This window comes from Meleagris gallopavo, chromosome 6 (genome assembly GCF_905368555.1).
Source record: "Meleagris gallopavo chromosome 6, MGAL_WU_HG_1.1, whole genome shotgun sequence".
Taxonomy (NCBI): domain Eukaryota; kingdom Metazoa; phylum Chordata; class Aves; order Galliformes; family Phasianidae; genus Meleagris; species Meleagris gallopavo.
This window is the reverse complement of record NC_139409.1, coordinates 15769414-15789388: the sequence shown is the minus strand read 5'-3', so window position 1 is coordinate 15789388 and position 19975 is coordinate 15769414. Positions and strand designations below refer to the sequence as shown.

Genomic DNA, 19975 nt, shown 5'->3' with positions numbered 1-19975 from the left:
GATGGGTGGTAGGGTGTAGCCTTAGTTGGTCTTTTTTTTCCCCAATCAAATTTTAAATCCTCATGAAGTTAAAAAACAAACAAAAACACACAAAAAAAACTGTTGCTCTAAAAGCAGGTAAGAAAAGCAGCAGCTTAATTGCACTTATTTTTATGCACATAAAGTTCTCTAGAAAATCAGCTTCCTGATAGATTTCATTTTGCTTTTACAAGTGGACGTATAAACTTTTTACAGCATTTCTCTGTCTTCATCCATTATTTTATGTTAGTTACTCAGATATAGTATTCAAAGCCAAATTTCAGGTCAACACCGGCATTCTTTGCTTTTCCAATTTCAGAGGGAAAGCACAGAGTCAAATCATCGTGAGAATATTGGGTTTATTTTAGTTTCCTTTTTCTGGTTGCTTGATTAATATCAGTCTTTGGACAGAAACTAGCCTGTGATCTTTGATAAATGTTTTTGTTGTTTCCAGACTCGCCCAGTATCAAGTAACTGTAGGCACACTGTCATCTTGTCTGACGGTGGCTTATCTTGAGCTTTGTCACATAGCCATCACAGTGATTTTAAGTTGAAATATATTTAATATCTGTAGATTATGGTTCCATTACTATCAGTACTCTCAGGTGTACTGGAAGTTGCTGATTTCTGCTGTTCGCATCAACAGATGCATTACAGAGCAAACAGGATTCTGCTCTACTGAGTCAGAATTCTTAGAGTTGGAAGGGACATTTGAAGGCCATCTAGTCCAACTCCCCTGCAGTGAACAGGGACACCACAGCTACATCAGGTTGCCCAGAGCCTGATCCATCCTTGCCTTGAAAGACTCCAGGGATGAGGCATCAATCACATCTCTGGGCAACCTGTGTCAGTGCCTCACTGTAGAAGATTTTTTCCTTATCTAACCTCCTTGAGCTTGAAACCAGTTCCCCTTGTTCTATCACCACAGACCCTGCTAAAGAGACTGTTCCCTTCTTTCCTGTAGCTCCCCTTTAGATACTGAAAGGCCACTCTCAGGTCACCTCACAACCTTCTCTTCTTCAGGCTGAACAGCCCTAGCTCTCTCAGTCTGCCCTCATAGGATAGGTGTTCCATTCTGTGGATCAGTTTTGTAGCCCTTCTCTGGATGTGCTCTGAAAGGTGTGTGTCTCTCCTGTACTGAGGATTCCACATCTGGATACAGTATTCCAGGTGAGGCCTCACTTCCCTGACCTACTGGCCACGCTTCTTTTGACGCAGCCCAGAATACAGTTGGCTGTCTGGGATGGAAGGGCGCACTCCTGGCTCACATCCAGCTTCCCATACACAAATACTCCTAGGTCTTTTTCAGCAGGGCTGTGCTCCATTTCATCTCCCAGTTTGTATTGGTAATGAGGGTTACCTCAACCCAGGTGCAACACCTTGCACTTGGATTTGTTGAAACTCGTGAGGTTCACCTGGACCCACTCATCAAGCCTGTCCAGGTTCCATCCGGATGGCACTCTCTGGACTTGATCCTGCAGCCAGTTCTTTGTCCTTCGAACAGTCCACACATCATATCTTTCCAATTTGGAGAGAAGGATGTTGTGGGGTCCCGTGTCACAGGCCTTAGTGAAGTCAAGATACGTGACATCAGTGGCTCTTCCCTTGTCCACTGATGCAGTGACACCATCACAGAAGGCCACTGAGTTAGTCAAGCAGGATTTGCCCTTGGTGAAGCCACACTGGCTCTCCTGTATCACCTCCCTGCCTTCCATGTGCCTTACCTTAACTTCCCAGAAGACCTGTTCCATGATCTTCCCTGGCACAGAGGTGAAACTGGCATGCCAGTTCCTAGCATCATCCTTTTATCCTTCTAAAAATGGGTGTGATGTATCCTTTTTTCCAGTTACCAGGGACTTCACCTGATTGCCACGACCTCTGAAATATTATAGAGAGCGGCTTGACAACCACATCAGACAATTCCATTCGGATTCTGGGATGCATCTCGTGGATGTTCAGCTTCCTCAAGTGGTCACAAACCTGATCCTTGCTTAAAGTGGGAGGATATTGCTTCCCCAATCCCCTCCTATCAAACTGTCACGGAGTTAACGAGATCAATCTACACCCGTGACAGGGGGGCGGTAGGCTCCTGCCCTCCCCTTCCCAGCCCACAAAATGGGAAGGAAGGGAGGAAAACAAAAAAACAGCGGCAACAATCTATGGAGGAAAACTTATTTTACTAATTATGATATCGGAATGCAAGATAACACAATATAATACAATCTGATTGAAATTGAGACTAATAAATCAAATAAAACAGGAGAGAGAGAGAGAGAGAGAGAGAGAGAGTTCCCGATACCGATTCAAACCTGAAAAGCTTGGAACGGCCAGGAAAGCACCCTCCAGCACCCACTGCCAGGCAGTAAGAGACCGCCCCACCCGGAAGGGCCAGATCCCATGACTTCTGTAATGTATAGGGATAGGTGCCTGGAATTGGAGCATTAACACTTTAACTCCCAGTATACTACATGATGTATTGATGCGGAATACTGAGAACCAAACCAAAACAAAACAAAAAATATAAAACCATGACACAAACCAAATGTTTGAGGGCTGTGTGGTGAGCAGTTAGCAGAGAAGACCGAGGCAAAAAAATTGTTGAGTGCCTCAGCCTTCTTGTCTGTTGTTACCAGTTTGCTTGTGTCACTGACTAGAGGAGGTAAGCCCTGCTGGACTTCCCATTTCTGGTTGAAGGTACCTGTAGAAGCCTGTCTTGTTCTTTTTGGCATTCCTAGCCAAGATCAGTTCTAGCTTGGACTTGGGTTTCCTGATCCCATCCCTACACAGCCTAGCAGCTTCCTTACATTCTTCCCACAGTACCTGTTCACATTTCCACTGCCTGTGCATTCTCACTGTTCAGTTTGACTAGTTGGTCCCAGTTCAGCCATGCTGGTCTCTTGTCTTCCTTTCCTGACTTGCTACACCCAGGGATGGAAAGCTCTTGCACACTGAAGAAAGCGTCCTTAAAAATCTGCCAGCTCTGCTCTGCACCCTTGTCCACGAGGACAGTTTTCTAGAGCTTTTTGCTGACTAACTCTTTGAAGAGCTGGAAGTTAGCTTTTCCTAAAGTTTAGCTTCCTAATTGCACTCTTCACCTGTCTCATGTCCCTCCAGAGTGTGAATTCAACCACAGCATGGTCACTACAGCCCAGGCAGTCTCCAATCCTGATGTCATTGATCAGTTCATTTCACTGGTGAGCAACAGGTCCAGTATTGCACCCCTCAATTACTTGACTCAGGAAGTCATCCCCAATGTATTCGAGGAGCCTCCTGGATTGCCTACAGCTCACTGTGCTACTTTTCCAGCAGATGTCCGGATGTAGTCCTATGGAACTGGTCCCAAATCCAGATGGAACAGAGGCTTTGCCACACTGGCTGCAGCTTTCACAAAAGCACTCCACAGCTGTAGATTTGGACTGTGTGGTTTTATATCTCTTGGACTCCCTTTTTTCCTAAATTACAAATGTTAAATGCCACTACTCAGCAGATTTCTGACAGGTAGCTCATTAAAATTGGTGACAAATAACATACTGGCTCTTAATCCAGATTTTGTCCCTACAAGATAACGCCCTTCATTTATTATCAATACTTCAGTGAAAGCTCTTCTGCTCCATTGATGCATCAAAAGTTGGATTGTTACAAACACAATGGAATTTGTAGCTTTAGCTTTAGAACTGAATGGCTTAAACCTCCATTGCTTTTTGACTTTGTCCTCAATCAGATATGATGCTTTCTAGGAAATTCCAGCTCTGTCATGCCTAAATGGCATACCATTTAGCACTATGGTCACTCAGATGGTCCACACAAGATCAGTCTACAGTATATATCCATTTGGAAACTGCAGCCAACAAAACAAATACAGTCGTCTTAAAGCTACAACGTGTTTAATCTTAGAAAAGATCCATTAGAACAAAAAAAGTAAGTCAGTCAGTATTCCCTATGGGCTTCTTGTGCTGCATTCAGAACCTAAGCAGACTAAGTCTCCCAAACATTTATGAACCACTGAGTATGAGGCAGTACTCACCTGCTGATCATCTCACTATAAAACCTCAAGGTTCGAGCCTCTTGGGAAAACTGCCTTCAGGCTCAATGTTAGTGATTGCATCAAGGTAAATAGCCAGGAAATGCACAAAACCAATGGTTGCTGTAGCCTCTTCTGTGTATTTCCTGACTGAACTGTAACAGCCCAAATGCGGAGACAATCTTTAGTGTTTATAATAATTTCAGCTTCAATATATTCAGTAAACAGTTAACACACACACCAAAAAAAAGTTTTAACAACATTAAAGTTACAAAGTCAAGCATACAAAACAGGAGGAAACAAATCAGTTCTGTGTACTTTCAATTCTGTTAATTAATGCCTGGCTTTTCTTTAGTCTTTGCCTCTCTGTCATATTATTTCATCCTTCCCATCATTCGTTTCTTACATCCCCTGGAAGTTGCTGCATTTTAATCTCTGTATAATATATACATAACTGTAAACATTTAAATTAGTCATGCATGGTCTTTGTCATTTCTCTGTCTAAGATCTAGCATTTTAGTTCCAGTAATGGGGAGTGATTTGCCCAAGTATCCAAAAAAGGTTAGAAATACTGGAATAAACACAAGACCATGAAGAGCCCCAAACAATATAACAAGAAACATGATCTTAAAAAACGTTCTGAAGATGTAGGTTTTTGCTGCAGCCAGGACAACCACTCCTAACACAGTAGATACTGCTCCTTGTAACACTGGGTAACCAAGCTGGTGCAGAGCTCCTACTGCCTTTTCATTGGCTGATGACTCTCCACTCGTAACAAAGGCATAGGAAATATGCGCAGAAAAATCTACAGAAAATCCAATGCAAATGACCAGGTTAATCATGGATATGGAGTCGAGGCTGATGTCCCAAAATGTCATGAAACCAGCAACACCAACGATAACAGAAGCTATAGCAAAAGTCACCCACAAGCAACACAGTGGGCTGGGAATAAGCACAAGAGAGACAACGAGCATCGCCCCAGCAGCGATGACAACATTCTGAATGGTGTTCTGCACTATTACCAGGTACTGGTCGTAGTAGATGAATGCTGGATGGTACACCATGAGTGGAACTACGCACTGCTTGGCTCTGTCTCTCAACTGATTTAGCAGATTTTTCTCGTCAACGGCTGAGGTGACATTCACTGTCTGGATGAAGAAACGAGAAGCTGCTATTCCTTCCGCAGTCTTGTTAATATCCCACTCAAAATTGGGAAAATACTGGAATAGTACAGGTAAGTTATTAATGAAAAGATCCTTACTGTTTATGTTTATTAAACCACTTCCAGCAATTTCTGTGTATACTCTCAGCCATGACAGCGAGAGGTTCCTGTCTACATAGTTAATGTTCTCTAAATCCTGTACGCAAGCCTCAATGTCATTACGAACAGACTCATCCCAATAGTTTACGCTGTCAGTAACGACAACCATGACCCTGGGTCCGTAATCTGAAAAGTATTTGTCATCGTCGTCATAGTATGCAATAACATAAGAGTCATCACTAGCCAGATTTCGAAGATCTATGCCCTCCTTCACCTGGGTGCATCCATAAATACTGCCACCCAAATATGCTCCGTACAGCAACACCACAAGAAGCTTGATCCATTTACCTGTCAAGAAAGGACCGTAATACTTTTTGAAGAATATGCTCATGGGATGCTCGCTTTCTGTCTCACCGGTTTCTGGCTCAGGCGGCTCACTAGAACAGCTGCCTAAACAACACGCGTTATACAAGCAGGATTTCTTTCCTACTTTCACTTGCACACAAGTTAACCAGTGTTGGTTTCCTTTCACCCTTTTATGATTTAACGCGATAACTGCCCCAAAGAAGGTAATGACATAGACATAGCAGAAGACAAAGGCGGTCCCGGTATAGAGGCAGAACGACCTCACAGAAGGAAAAGAAGTCCAGGTGCCAATGAAGAAGGCCAAGACATCTGTGAGAGTGGTGATTGTCACAGAAAGCGCTGCTTCTCTGTAAGTCTCGGCCAGCCGAGATTTAGTGTCTGATTTGTCTGCCTTGCTTGAGCTTTGTTCCCAGGAAGAGATCATGATAAACATGTCATCCACACCAACTCCTGCAAGAGGAGAAAAAGTTAACTCTGCATGGCACAAGGCAGCTTCCACCGACACCCAGCAGAAGTACCACATAAGCAGCATTTAAGGCTGCACAGAATTTTCAAAAAGCAAGCGAGGCTACTTGCTTTAGTGCTGATGTGAGTTTAAGATACAAGAAAACACGTCCTTTGGATGCACTTGGCTCTACTACCTTTCAAAAACTCACAGTGACCTGTCACATCATTGATCCTTCACCCAGCTCTGCTGGAGTACTGAGCACACCTCACCCACCTCTGGTGAGTGTTTTGTGTCTGCTGTTCAAGTACCCACTGATATAGGTGACAGAGATACAAATACACTGCTTATTCTGACAGTTCTCTATTCTCATCTTTAGAATTACTCCTGTTACCCCTGGAATCTGCAGCAAATTAGGCCAATTATTTCTTGCTCGGTCTTCTGCAGACAAGGAGAAGTCACTGAAGTTTGCAAGTCACTCCCATTCCCTCTTCACTCTTCCCAGTTTTTCCTAAAAGTTTACTCGTGATCTCTCTAAACAAGTTATTTTTAAAATTTGTATTATTTATTGAGCTTTACTTTCATCATGATTCTTAAATTGCTTTCTTATATTAATTAGGCTTCACATTTTTACAGATATGCCATCATATGCTACTCATCAGAATCCTGGAATAACATGCCAGGAAAACTCTGGGTCCTAGATTAGAGTTTTGCCAAGACACAAGAGAAAGTAAGCAGAAGCTAGATGTGAAAGTTACAGATTAATAGAGATGCAATAGATGATACTGCTAAGCAGAACAGATGAAATCACTATATGCTGTATCCACAACTGATTGGCTGTAAGAGGGCAATTACGAATTATTTGTAAAATTAAGTACTTATCTTGATCACAAGCATTGACGAGACTTAGTGTTAGTCAACATTTGAATCAACACAACAGCAAAAAAGAACTTATGTTCCCAGTGGTAGCTGGGAAGAGTTGCAAGTGTTTCAAGAGGCATAATCAATTCACAGGAAGTTTGGTGAACTGAAGAAATACTAATATAACTTTCAGAATTACAGCAGATCAGTGAGAGTAAAAGCAACAAACACAAAGAACTGCATATAGAAAACATGGAGAATAAATGGTTGTGTAGTTGAAACAAATCTGGTTAAGGGAAGGACAGAAAATACAGCGCAATCAGCCAAAGAAGGCAAGAGCACAGAAAGCAAGAATAATATATGGATGAGTGCTGGTCTGAGTACAGGTACTACAGTGGCAGGTGGCTGAAAGCACCCTGTTCTTCCCCAGGCCTTTCACAGAAAGCCCATTTTGCAAAGCAGGCACAGCTGAATGTAACAGCTGGTGAATTTAGATAAACTGAACTTGGAGTTACCCTATATCTGGCTTCAAAAACTACAAGAAGTCAGATCCCTCTGCTATCAGCAAGTTTGTGTCAAGAAAGAGGTGCAGCAGACACATAAGGCAGTAATGTAGTCCACTGAAGAAAAAAAAAAAAAAAAAAAAAAAAAAAAAAAAAAAAAGGAGTTCGAACAACAGGTTTGTATTTTCAAAGGGGGAGACCTGCAGACCATCAGGCAGGAAAGTAGAAGCAACTGATCACAAATATGTGAAAAATGAATGCAAAAGAAACAATTATCCACAAATATTCCAAACATGATAACACACTGATGTCACAGGATCATAGACTTTGGAAGAGACCTCTGTAGATCATCAACCCCCCCACTAAAGCAGGTTCCCTAAGTAGGTTATACAGGAAAGTATCCAGGTGGGTTTTGAATATCTCCAGAGAGGAGACTTCACAACCTCTCTGGACAACCTGTTCCAGTGCTCTTGTCACCTCCAAAGTAAATAAGTTTCACCTCACGTTCATATGGAACTTCCTGTGTTCCAGTTTGTGTCCATTGTTCCTTGTTCTGTTGCTGGGGACCACCAAAAAAACAGCCTGGCCCATCCGCTTGACTCCCAGCCATTAGATATTTATAAGCTTTAGACAGATCCCCACTCAGTCTCCTTCAGGCCCCTCATCTTCTTTTGTGGCCCTCCACTGGACTCTCTCCAGCAGCTCTCTGTCTTTCTTGAACTGGGGAGCCCAGAACTGGACATAGTGCTCCAGATGTGGCCTCACCAGGGCAGAGTAGAGGGGAAGGATCACCTCCCTCTATCTGCTGGCCATGGTCTTCTTAAAAAATGCACCCCAGGACATCATTGGCCTTCTTGGCCACAAGGGCACAGTGCTGCTCACTGGCCAACCTGTTCCCCAAAACGACACCCAGGTCCTTCTTTACAGAGCTCCTCTTCAGCAGTTCATCACCTAAACTCTACTGATGCATGCAGTTATTCCTCCCCAGCTGTAGGACTCTACATTGCTCTTGTTGAACCACATCAGATTCCTCTCTTCCCAATTCCCCAGCCTGTCAAGATCTTGCTGGATGGCAGCACAGCCTTCTGGTGTGTCAGCCACTCCTCCCAGCTTTGTACCAAAAGCAAACTTGCTAAGGGTGGACCTTATGCCTTCATGCAGGTCACCGATGAGGATGCTGAACAAGACCAAACCCAGCACCAAACCCTGGGGAACACTGCTAGTTACAGACCTGCAAATGGACTCTGTACTACCAATCACAACCCTCTGAGCTCTGCTTCCTAACATTACCTACAAAGATGTTTTGCAAGTCAGCGTCAAAAGCCTTACTGAAGTCAACAAGAAAGGATGTGTACTGTAAAAGACCAGTAAGATTATTAAGAGCTAATTACATTCTAAAATACACACTCATAAGCATGGAAATGAAATTACACTCAGCAGCTATCTCCTCCCAGATTTAGAATCTTCTAGCCCCACAATATGCATGACCAGCAAAGATAAATTACAGTACTCAATTAAAACTGAAAAGAGAGATAGTTTTGTAAACAGCCGTTTATAACAAAAAGTGCTTCTACTCAGTGCTTGCTCTGTGAAGGACCACCAAGCACCTAATTGTGTGCAGAATTAAAACATAAAACTCTGCATGGATTCTGACCATGTGCTTATTGACTATGCGCACCATGCATGAATTCCACTAGGCATAACAATATAATGTCTTGAAATTAATCTATTTATATACTTTAATCAGCCTGTTAGAAGGCAGCATGATAATAGTCCTCTAATAATGGACTGTTAAAAAAAATTCATTATCTCTGATGTACATGAAAGAATAAGGAATGATTAATTTAATGTTATCACAGAAACCTCAAGAGTTCTTGAGATAACCATTATAAACAGCTTTTTGTTTAATTATCAGTGGGTTCCTAAACACATTTGGCAGCAGCACTGAGTGTGCCCCCTCACTAACTTCCCCCTACACCCCAACTTCTGATTCTGATGGAACAATTTGCAGCTTCTAGCATACAGTGATTAAGGAGTGATCTCAGTGCTCAGCCCTACCACTTTCATACCATGAAGGAAAGCCTGAAAATATAACCACAGACTGTAAACATAAGCAGACATCCAAACCCACAAAGCAGAAAAATAAAAAGCACAGAAATTTCATTCTAGAAATGTCTCATGATTTCTAATTAAGCTTGTGACCTTTAAATGTTTGGGATTGGCACTCATCTCTCTGAGCCAGAAACCCAGGAAAGGATGAGCCAGAAGGGGGTGCTGCATGGTGTTGAGCCACACAGCTCCTGGCAGTCAGGCAGATTTGAAAGCAATTCTTCTAAAATAAAGATCATTGGTTTGCCTTAATCCAAAAACCAAATTCACCATGATATTTATAAAGATCTGAAGAGACTGTGCGCACAAATGTGCGCAAGAACTTCTTTATGGTGAGGGTGACGGAGCACTGGAACAGGCTGCCCAGGGAGGTTGTGGAGTCTCCTCCTCTGGAGATATTCAAGACCTGCCTGGACACCAACTTGTGTGACCCGGTGTAGGGACCTGCTCTGGCAGGAGGGTTGGACTCGATCTCTGGAGAACCCTTTCCACCCCTACAATTCTGTGATTCTGTGACTGCTTTCAGACATTTTTCAGCTTCATGAGAGGTCCTTTGTTAAAATTTGGAGCTTTTGCATCCAGGCAACAAACACACAAATACCAAACACATTTGAATTCATGAAACAAAGAAAGGTCCTGTCTCCTACTTGCATTAGACACCCAACACAACTTTGCACAGGCATCCAAACTTTTGGCTTCCCTGGGCAACACTGAGTAAAGAGGAATTATCTTGGGCCACATGTAAAGGATATAATATAGTTAATGTGTACGTACGTACGTACGTACACACACACACACACACAAGCTCTATTACTTATATAAGATATTTACTAAAAAAGAAAAAAAGAGGGCAACAAAACCATAAAAACTAAAACATAAAATTAGTGGGTTGGACTCGTAAGACCTGCAGCCTCTAACAGCCCAGGAGGTCCATGAGCTTTCATCAGCAAGGGATTAAGACCAAGAAAACCTCACATGAGTGTATCACATAAGTAAGATTTTTAAAGGTATAATTTATTTCCAGCAACATTATTTGAAGATGTTTTGAAAGCTAAGCTCCGGCTGTCAAGTGGTCTGTCGAACTGTGACACAGTGATATTCAGTAATTTCCTTGTGCTCTTGGGAGGGTACTGATTCTAAGAACAAGCATCACGTCAATGTTTCACCAAAATGAGGCTGCTTGAAATCATTATATTGCATAGGAAATTTCAGATCTTATAAAAACAAGATGAACTTTGAAATTGCAGACTGTCCTGATATGCTCAGGCCTGATTTTATCTAATCAAAACCCAAGTAACTTAATTTGCACGTTCAGATGATAATACACGTACTGGCTTTAGTCTCTGCTGGTTTGGTGAAGTTGTGCACATATTCCTTATTGCCCACTGCTGAGCTAAGTATGAACCAACACCCACAAGAGAGTAACACTGTCAGGTTGTTTTAATTCCAGCTTTTCTCTTCATACCGGAGCCCAACACACTTTTTCTACTTACCAAGAATAAGAAATGGAGCAGTTGCTACGGTTGCCACAAACGGCACTCCACAGTACATCAACAATCCAAAGCTGCTTAATACAGCTAAACCAGAGGAAAGCACTCCACAGCATGCAAGCCAGACGTTATTTCTTACACAGCTCAGCCTGAAAATGTTTTAAGGAACAGTTACACATCAAGTATTTCACCAAGGCATCTGGCATGAAACTGAATTCTCTGCAAAGATACAGATTGTATCCCATCCATGAAGAGAACCCCATGAAAGTTGCTATTTGCTAAGATTACTCCCATGTGTCAGCATTAAGACAAAATGAATTTCTACGGCAGGTGCTAGATACATTATTACTGCTGGCCAGTTACAGAGAAATGCACCTGAGAGTAAAATATGCACACTGATCTTTGTACAAATAAGCTAACAGCTACAGTGAAGATATGTACCTTTGAGAGTTTAGACTTAGCATGTTCAAACAGGTCATTCATTTTTAGAGGCTCTGTCCAGGTCCTTAGGGTAGTGTCAGTATAGTATGAATGCATCTCCTGGACTGTAAGTACTGTGCTGTAGAGAAGCTTTACAGCATACAGACCTGTTACTGGCCAAGATGCCCGCAAGGACTGGATCGAGGATTTCCCACGGAGCACTCCCAGGGGGAGACTTTGCATGTGGCAGCACTGTAATGGGACAGTAGAGCTACCTTGTGCCCCATTAGAAGTATCCTCCAAGCTCTAGAACGCATCCAAAGTTTAAGAGAACCTCTTGGTTCCAAGCAAGATAAATCTGGTAAGCTACAATGTCCAATTCAAGTTGCACCCTTTTGAGTAAGCCATGATTTTTACATACATAAAAAGCTGCGTAGGCTGGAACTGCATCCAGCTGAAACCTCCTACTAGACTCTAATATGAGAAGCATATCACAGCTGCCTAACTCTTGGGAGGTCAGTGCAGTACAGAGTAATTCAATGGGTGTACAGATGTGACTTGGTGGAACCATCCTTACTCTGCTCCCAACTGATGATGCCTGAGGCAGCTGATACCCAAAACTGCATGGCCTAGTTAGCATGGTGCATCACACAAGATCTAGTTAAAGAAGCCCACCCTCTGAGCAGAACTTTATGCCTCAAGCACAGCACACAAACCCTTCCCTGTAGCTGACAAATGTAGGACAGCTCACCTTCTACCTGAACAAAGAGACGGCAGCCTAAGTTCTTTGTGAAGGCAGGGAAGGCTCAGGATTCTCCGAGTAAGCAGAATGCTTAGAGACTTACACAGTTGCAGCAACTTGTAAAGTTACCATTGATTCAACAGTTCCACAACTGAGGTGACAGAAAAACAGTGCAACAAGACCTGAAAACAGAATACTTCCTCCACACTTTCTGGCTTCCTTCCCTTTTCAGACTTGTCTTTACAAAGTGTTAGCACAGCTCTGTACTGCACAGAGCAGCCAGCAGCTCAAGGTCTCCTTCCTGTGTAAGGTCAAGTAGGACCTGGTGGCTGTGCCTGTTTGTGCCACAGTTACAACACTGACTGCTAAGAGTATGGTTTGTTGTGGTTGTTAACATAACTGCAAAACACACAAACATACCATTAACAAAAAAAAAATGATTTTTATGAGATGAGGACCATATAAATGACTGATGGCTTCACAGGATGGACTACTGGGTATGAACATTCAGGCTGCACATGACTGAACAGAAGCCCTGTTCAGGGATTCACCTGGTGCTCTGCACGAACTCCTCTTAAGCACATGGGAAGCACGCTCACATTAGAGTGAAAGTGAAAAAATGCGTTTTGCCTATGATTACATTTCACCAGGGCAGCGTCTTCAGAACCAATTCGCTCAGCAGCAGCCGGAGGAGCCCAAACCCCGCCGGACTCGGAGCGAAAGCTCGCAGACCCGGGGCTTACAGGTACTTTACCTCAGGCAAGAGACGACCGAAAAGGTGATCGTCAGGAAGTACGTGATGGAGAAGAGCGGGATCACGCTCTTGGTGTTTCCCTCAAACTCCTCTTGTCTGGACAACGAAGTGAAGTACGTCACCTGGAGCGAAAACAGCGCGAGGTCAGAGCGCGCGTTTCCGCCCCATACGCCGCTCGGCCCCGCTCCGCCGCAGCCGCAGCCCCCCGCCCCGGCGCTACCTCGACGGCCTTGAGGTTCAGCTCCCGCAGCTTCGCCGGGAAGTCGCGCAAGAACGTCTCCAGCCACGCCCGGCTCTCGCCCGCCGCGCCGCCGTCCTCCCGCAGGTAATACACCAGCTTCACGGCCCGCGCCCGCTCCACGCGCCCGCTGCCGTCCGTCTGCACGCCGCCCAGCGCGGTGCCCAGGAAGGCGCCGCCGCCGCCGCCGCCGCCGCCGGGGAAGGGCAGCTCGGGCAGGGCGCTGCCGTTGGCCAGCAGCGGCAGCAGCGGGTTGGCACTGGCGCAGGCGTCGCCGCTGCGGGCGCAGAACCGCTCGTAGCCGAGGTCGAGCACCGCGCCGTCCAGCAGCGGCACTTCGTCCCGCTCCGGCCGGTCGAGCACCGAGGCGCCTCCCGCCGCCACGGCGATGAGCGCCGCGTAGGCGCCCTCCGTGGGCAGCCGCTCGGCGGAGAAGCGCTCCGAATCGTTGGTGGGGAAGTACCGCCGCACGAAGTCGCGCTCGGCCTTGGCGGGCCCGCCCGTCGGCGTGAACTGGCCCTCGATGTCGTTCGTCTGCAGGTCCGGCAGGAAGACGAAGCCGGCGCCCAGCGCGGCCGACAGCAGCGGCGGCAGCAGCACGAAGGGCCAGGGGCAGGCGGCCACGACGCGCCCCAGCGCTTCGAAGAGCCGCGTCAGGGGCCGCTCCACGCAGTTGGTGTTGCTGCAGGAGCAGCGCTCCCGGGGGGACCGCGGCTGCCCCATGGCCGAGGCGGCGCTACGGACCGGAGGCCGCCGCTTACCCTCAGCAGAACGCTTTCGCTCCGCTGGGGGAACGCCGCCCACCACCCGGCGTAACCGAAACACTGAGCGCTCCCCAGCCGCGCCGCTATAGGCCGTCCCCGCGCTGACTCACCACGCCCGCCGCCTCCTCAACCCCAGGGTGCAGGCGGGTCATGGCGGTGCCCCTCCGCGTTCGGGATGTTCCACGGGCAGGACGCCACCCGCTGCCGGGGCTGCCGTTATCTGCCGATGGTAACGCCTGGAAACGCCCGTGCCCCCTCCAGCGGTTCTACGGCCGTTCCACCTTCCCCCTCTCTGGCCGCTGCCTCGACTGTCTCTGATGCTGTCAAAAGCGAGAATCGTAAAGTGCTCTGCGGAAGGCGAACCAAAGTGCCGTGCTGGGGCGCTTCTTTTTTTTTTTTTTTTTTGCCTGGGAGCAAATGTATTACCCGCTGATGCGCTTTGTAATGTGCCTCCAATCTGGGTGAACAAGTTTACAAGACAGGAATGAGAACTGAAGAAATTAAGGGCTTGGAAACAGTATTTAGTGACTGGAATGGGCAAGCGACTAAAATCATATGTTACATTACATGGCAGCTTTGTGCAGTAACAATGATAGAAAGTGTCCTTCCAAGTCCACAGCACACCCGCAGCCTGCTGTTCATTGCTCTCTTAAGCGATGTTGATTCGAGTACCCTCTGGCTGAGAACAAAATTAACCACAGATGTGATGCTTCTGAGTGTCCTGCCAATTAACTCAGGCAGGTGCTTCTTCTTGCCCTTCTTTCAAAAATAGCAGCTCTTTCCTACCATTGCTTCCAGGGAAAAGTTATTTGATGTCGTGGAGGCCCTTGCTAAATTAATGGCAAGGAGTTCTGGCAACAGCTGGAAATGGCAGCCTGTTTTCTGTGGAAATCATGGCAGAGGAAAACAGATGTATGCACAAATCAACATCAGCTATGCCTATTCCCCACAGCAAGACACTAAGAAGACTGTGAGGACATTCTGGCAGTGGACCTGTCTGTGGAGAGTCCATTGAGCTTGTAGCAGACATGAAGAGAAAGTATCCATCTGAATGCTTAAACAGTAAAAAACAGTCTTAAAGGGTGATCAATTATTTTAGGCTTATTGAGAAAGAAAATAAAAGTTGATGGCTTGTGGCTCTAGGAGTTTGTGTGTTTCCAGGCTAAGTGCTGGAGTTTGTTTGTGGCTCCTCTACAGCAGGGTACGAGCACTGGTAATGGTCTGGAGGCAGGAAATGGGCTGTTAGATGGAGTTGCCCAGTCAGGGTACCCGGCACACTTAGCTCTGGGTGGAGCTTGTAGGTTAACTCTGAGTCTTGGGTGTTTGACAAAAGTTCCACCAACACTCAGCTCACAGCAGTTTTCAAGCAGAAGGTAATCATCTTCACTCTTCTCTGCTAGAATTTGGATTCTCATCCTCATCCCCAGGCCTAATCACACATTTTATATGAACATCAAATTGTAAGAAATCTGCAGTACTTCACAGGGTAAGGCTAGGAACTGCACAAGAGGATTTCCCACTCCCAGTAGGCCATGGTTTTCCCTTCTTTGTGGCTGAAAGCAAAACCTTGCTACTAATGGCTATGTTTCATACACAAGCTGAAGTGGAACTTGAGCACATGATTTTTCATGTAAAGCTGTGGAACAAATCAAAAGCATTAAAGAATCACAGAACTGCTTAGACCGGAGGGGATCTCTCATGATTATTTATCACATCCACCAATGGGTGTATCACATCACCGATGGGTGAGCCAGATCAGACTCCTCAGGGCCTGTCCAGTTTAGACAGTATATTGTTTACCAGTTTATATAACTGTTTACCAGTTTATATTGTATACCAGTTTAGAGTATATTGTAGAACAGAGATTGCTCCATGCAAGTCATTTTACCCTTGGTATGTGAGGAGGAGGTGAAGAATACTTAAGGGAACTGGACACCACTGAATCCAGAAGGTACTAGAGGACATCCTGAAATGTTCTTCATGATTCTGTTGTAATTTATGAAAAATGATTTGGCAATTAGACATAATTTCAGGATACATTTTTCTCCTACCAGAAGTTAAATCTATACATAAATAAATAGAGGCAGCTGGATCTACACACATTCACTTAATGTAATTTGATGTCCACTACTAACAACATAAAAATTATATTGTACCACCAGCAAGATACTTCCCTACTGAGAGAGATAATAAAAGTATGAACATGTCACCAAATGTGCTGATGTTAATGACTTAAAGTTTATGCAAGCTACACATAATATAATTTATGACCAATTATGAAACATTCCCTGAGGGGTTTCCCATAAATTTATGGTTGAGGGGAAAAAAAAAAACAACTATTCAGTTTCTGATTGAGTATATTTGATTTATGAAAGGTAACTGCTGATAGAATTGCTAGGGCAGTGTGTGGTCTGTATGTGAGATTAAGTCAAATCTGGCTGCAGGTGTACATCAGTATGTTTCACCAAAAAAAAAAAAAAAAAAAAAAAGAAACACCCAAAACACATCCTGTTTCCCTGGGCCATCAACGTAATGACACACAGCCATCAACATAATGACACACAGCCAGATGCAAAACAAGTTGGGAGTGCCATAAACAAGCAAAGGTCCCATTCATTGCGGATGCTGAAAACTCCGGCTCCCAACCTCCTGCTGAGCAGCCTCCAACACCTGGAAGTGAAACCTGACAGCAGTCTTTCTGAATGGTTTCCAGCATTTACAGAGAATAGGGGGAGAATGAACAACATTCAGATTGAGTGGAGGAAGGGATGCCATCCAAGGGACCTCAACAGGCTGGAGAAGTGGGCTCGTGTGAATCTAATGAGGTTCAACAAGGCCAAGTGCAAGGTGTTGCACTTGGGCCGGGGCAATCCAAAGTATTTATACAGACTGGGCAAAGAACCCCTTGAGAGCAGCCCTGTTGAGAAGGACTTGGGGGTCCTGGTGGACAAGAAGCTTGACGTGAGCCAGCAGTGTGCGCTTGCAGCCCAGAAGGCCAACTGTGTTCTGAGCTGCATTAAAAAAGGGGTGGCAAGCAGGAAGAGGGAGGTGATTGTCCCCCTCCACTCAGCTCTTGTGAGGCCCCATCTGCAGTACTGCATCCAGGCCTGGGGCCTGCAGCACAAGAAAGACACACACAGAGCTCTTGGAATGAATCCAGAGCAGAATGGACACCAAGATGATCAGAGGGCTGGAGCACCTCTCCTGTGAGTAAAGGTTGAGGGAACTGGGCTTGTTTAGCTTGGAGAAGGCTCCAGGAAGACCTCATTGTGGACTTCCAATACTTGAAGGGTGCATATAAACAGGAAGGGCAATGACTCTTTATGACGCTGGATAGTGATAGGACAAGGGGGAATGGTCTTAAACTGAGACAGGGGAGATTTAGGTTAGATATTAGGAGGAATTTTTTCACTCAGAGGGTGGTGAAGCACTGGAACAGGTTGCCCAGGGAGGTTGTGGATGCCTCATTCCTGGAGGCATTCAAGGACAGACTGGCTGCTCTGGCAGCCTGGTTGGTGATTGGTGACCTGGCACATAGCAGGGGGGTTGAAACTAGATGATCATTGTGGTCCTTTTCAACCCAGGCCATTCTATGATTCTGTGATGATTCTATGAAAGATTATATGATGACTTTTCTTTTAGGCTGGATGTAATAAGCGTTATTATTATCTAAAACGTCAAACTTCCCATTCTGAAACATGAAATTTCCCTGAAAGTTCCCTTTGAATCATTCACTACTTTCCCAAGCTTATAAATAGTGATATTGTGGAAACCACTTCCCCTAACATTGTTCCACATTTTTCCGTTTAGACAGTGCTTTTAACAGGAAACTCAGCTGCAATTTCACTGAAAGAAAAGCAGACCTATTAGGGGTCTTCATTTTTAAACACTGCTTTGCCTTTTACCTATGTACAGGAAAACTGCTGTCAATTCTGGAAATATGTCTAAATGCAAATGATCATAACTCATAGTCAAGAACTGCCATGAGAAGTGGGACAGGCCAGGGCCAGGCTGGATTGGGGCCTGCAGCTGGGGTCCACACCCAGAGAAGAGGGCCATGGCCAGGAACAGACAGTTTCTACAGTCCACAACCAGGCCCTGGCTGTGGCTGCCCACAGCCCTGTTGGGAGCCTCTGCTAGGATAAATGCCAGAAGAGTCCAGACTGACTGAAGAAGAAAGAGATAACTTTGCTAAGGTCCTGTTGGCATGGGAAAAATGTCACAGAATTACATCGATCGAGTGATCAAGCCTAATCTTTACATCTTGGGAATGTATAAAATTATCTTTCTGTAAGAGAAATGAATACCGGTATAAAAAGTTATCCCTTATATGAAAAACTCAATACATAGTAAAATTACCCCCCCTTCAGTTACTATGATTTGTATTCATGCTTTGCTGAATCATAGCTTGTGCTCAGAGCCAAATTCTTGGATATTTAAATACCACAGCATCACCAAATATTCAAAATAAGAAGTTGTTTTTTTCCTAAAACAAGAAAGAAATACTCTGAAAAGCTAAAGCAAACATTAGTTGATGTAATCAGTAGAGGCGCTGCAGTTTCTTTGCATCAATAACATGTAGTTACAGTTCCTGAAGTTCATTTATGGGCATTTTACAGGGAAGCTTATAAACATGTAATAAAATAGCAGCATGCAAAGATAACATTTTCCTTATTGATAAGATACTGATTAAAGAGACACCTCATATTTCCCATGAAAGTAATAAAGTAACATTTATGTATGAAGTAATAGGAAATTCCATGGTTCTTATATAAGGAAATAGAAATACAAAAGCTGATGAGGTTCTTCATTATGCTCACATTACAGAGTACTTACAGCTCTCCACTTTTTTAAAGTATAATTTAGAACAGCCATCATTGAAAATCTCATGATTTTGAAGTCACAGTAGAGACAGGAATCTTTGTCTATTTCAGCTTGAAAAGTAATATCCCAGAGCTAAATTAATAAAATCTGGCAACTGATCTTGTTTTTCTGGTAACCTATGTTAATGAGCTGAAATTCTGTCCATCATTTGGATGCACAATAAAAACAGCTTATCAACTAGTCAGTTAAAATTCTTCTAAAAGCTTCATCCTTCCTAAAAATAAAAAAGAAAACTCAGTTGAACGTAGAAATTCCAAAATGTAGAAGGGTAGAAAAAATATCAACAAGCTCTCTGGTTTTTCAGCTCCAAGAATATTTTCTTCTAAAACTGAGTAGTGAAATCCCTATTTACTCTATGCTTCATAGGCAAAAGATATCTCCAATTTCTGTACTTTCAAGAAATTCTTACAGCCTAAAAGCAATTTTCAAACACAACTGCAGATATCATTTAGAATAATGCTCCTTCAAATAGAGTATCATGAGATAACACTCCAGATGAGTTTTCCTGTTTTCTTGAAAATATTGCTAGAAATCATAGCTTAATTGTACATTCTTTGGAACTTTGGGTTACAAATGAGAAACAATTGTTTTTCTTTGATTTTGCTTTTGTTTATGCTATGTTGATATCATTTTTCAACTTTTTTTTTCTTTTTTTTTTTTCTTTTTTCTTTTCCCTCAGCTGTCTGCTTTCATAAAGACATGAGGAAGTTGGAGAGCCATGTTCTTTGTGAAATAAAATTATATGTGTACCTTTTAGGGAGCCACAGAACTGCTAAAACTGGAGATACAGCCCTAAGGTCAGTTAGAGCAGGTTGCTTGGGACACTGCCCAGTCCAGTTCTGAGTATCTCCAGAGAGTGAGACTCCTAAAACAGTCTAGGAAGCTTGCTGCTGTTTGGTTTTTACAATTATAGTCTGGAAATGTTGCAACACCCCCTGTGCATACCAGGGGGCCTGGAGTGCTTTTCAGGAGGCTCAGAACTGTTTGTCTATTGATATAAAGTTCTGCTCTGTAACTATGTCTTATTAATGCAAGGGAGAAAAAAAAAGGAAAAACAAAATAACAGGATAGTGATTAATATCTTGCCTGAAGCATTCAC

General features: G+C 44.2%; 1 protein-coding gene across 1 annotated transcript; it reads right to left on the bottom strand.

Annotated features, from left to right (window-relative positions):
• Positions 1-2176: 2176 nt before the first annotated feature.
• On the bottom strand, positions 2177-14324 carry LOC104911390 (patched domain-containing protein 3). Its single transcript, XM_010712512.3, has 4 exons — positions 13211-14324; positions 12991-13112; positions 11078-11223; positions 2177-6116 (listed from the first exon to the last, which is right to left on the bottom strand). Exons 1-4 carry the CDS (start codon positions 13949-13951, stop codon positions 4513-4515), a joined length of 2613 nt encoding a protein of 870 aa, XP_010710814.2. The 5' UTR covers positions 13952-14324; the 3' UTR covers positions 2177-4512.
• Positions 14325-19975: the final 5651 nt, after the last annotated feature.

What these genes read in the sequence shown, in the direction of transcription:
- LOC104911390 (XM_010712512.3), bottom strand. Translation starts at nt 13,951, where the DNA reads ATGGGGCAGCCGCGGTCCCCCCGGGAGCGCTGCTCCTGCAGCAACACC. An exon ending in TCGGTCGTCTCTTGCCTGAG is followed by an intron (nt 11,224 to 12,990) that starts GTAAAGTACCTG and finishes AAACATTTTCAG; the next exon opens with GCTGAGCTGTGTAAGAAATA. An exon ending in TGCTCCATTTCTTATTCTTG is followed by an intron (nt 6,117 to 11,077) that starts GTAAGTAGAAAA and finishes CTCCTCTTGCAG; the next exon opens with GAGTTGGTGTGGATGACATG.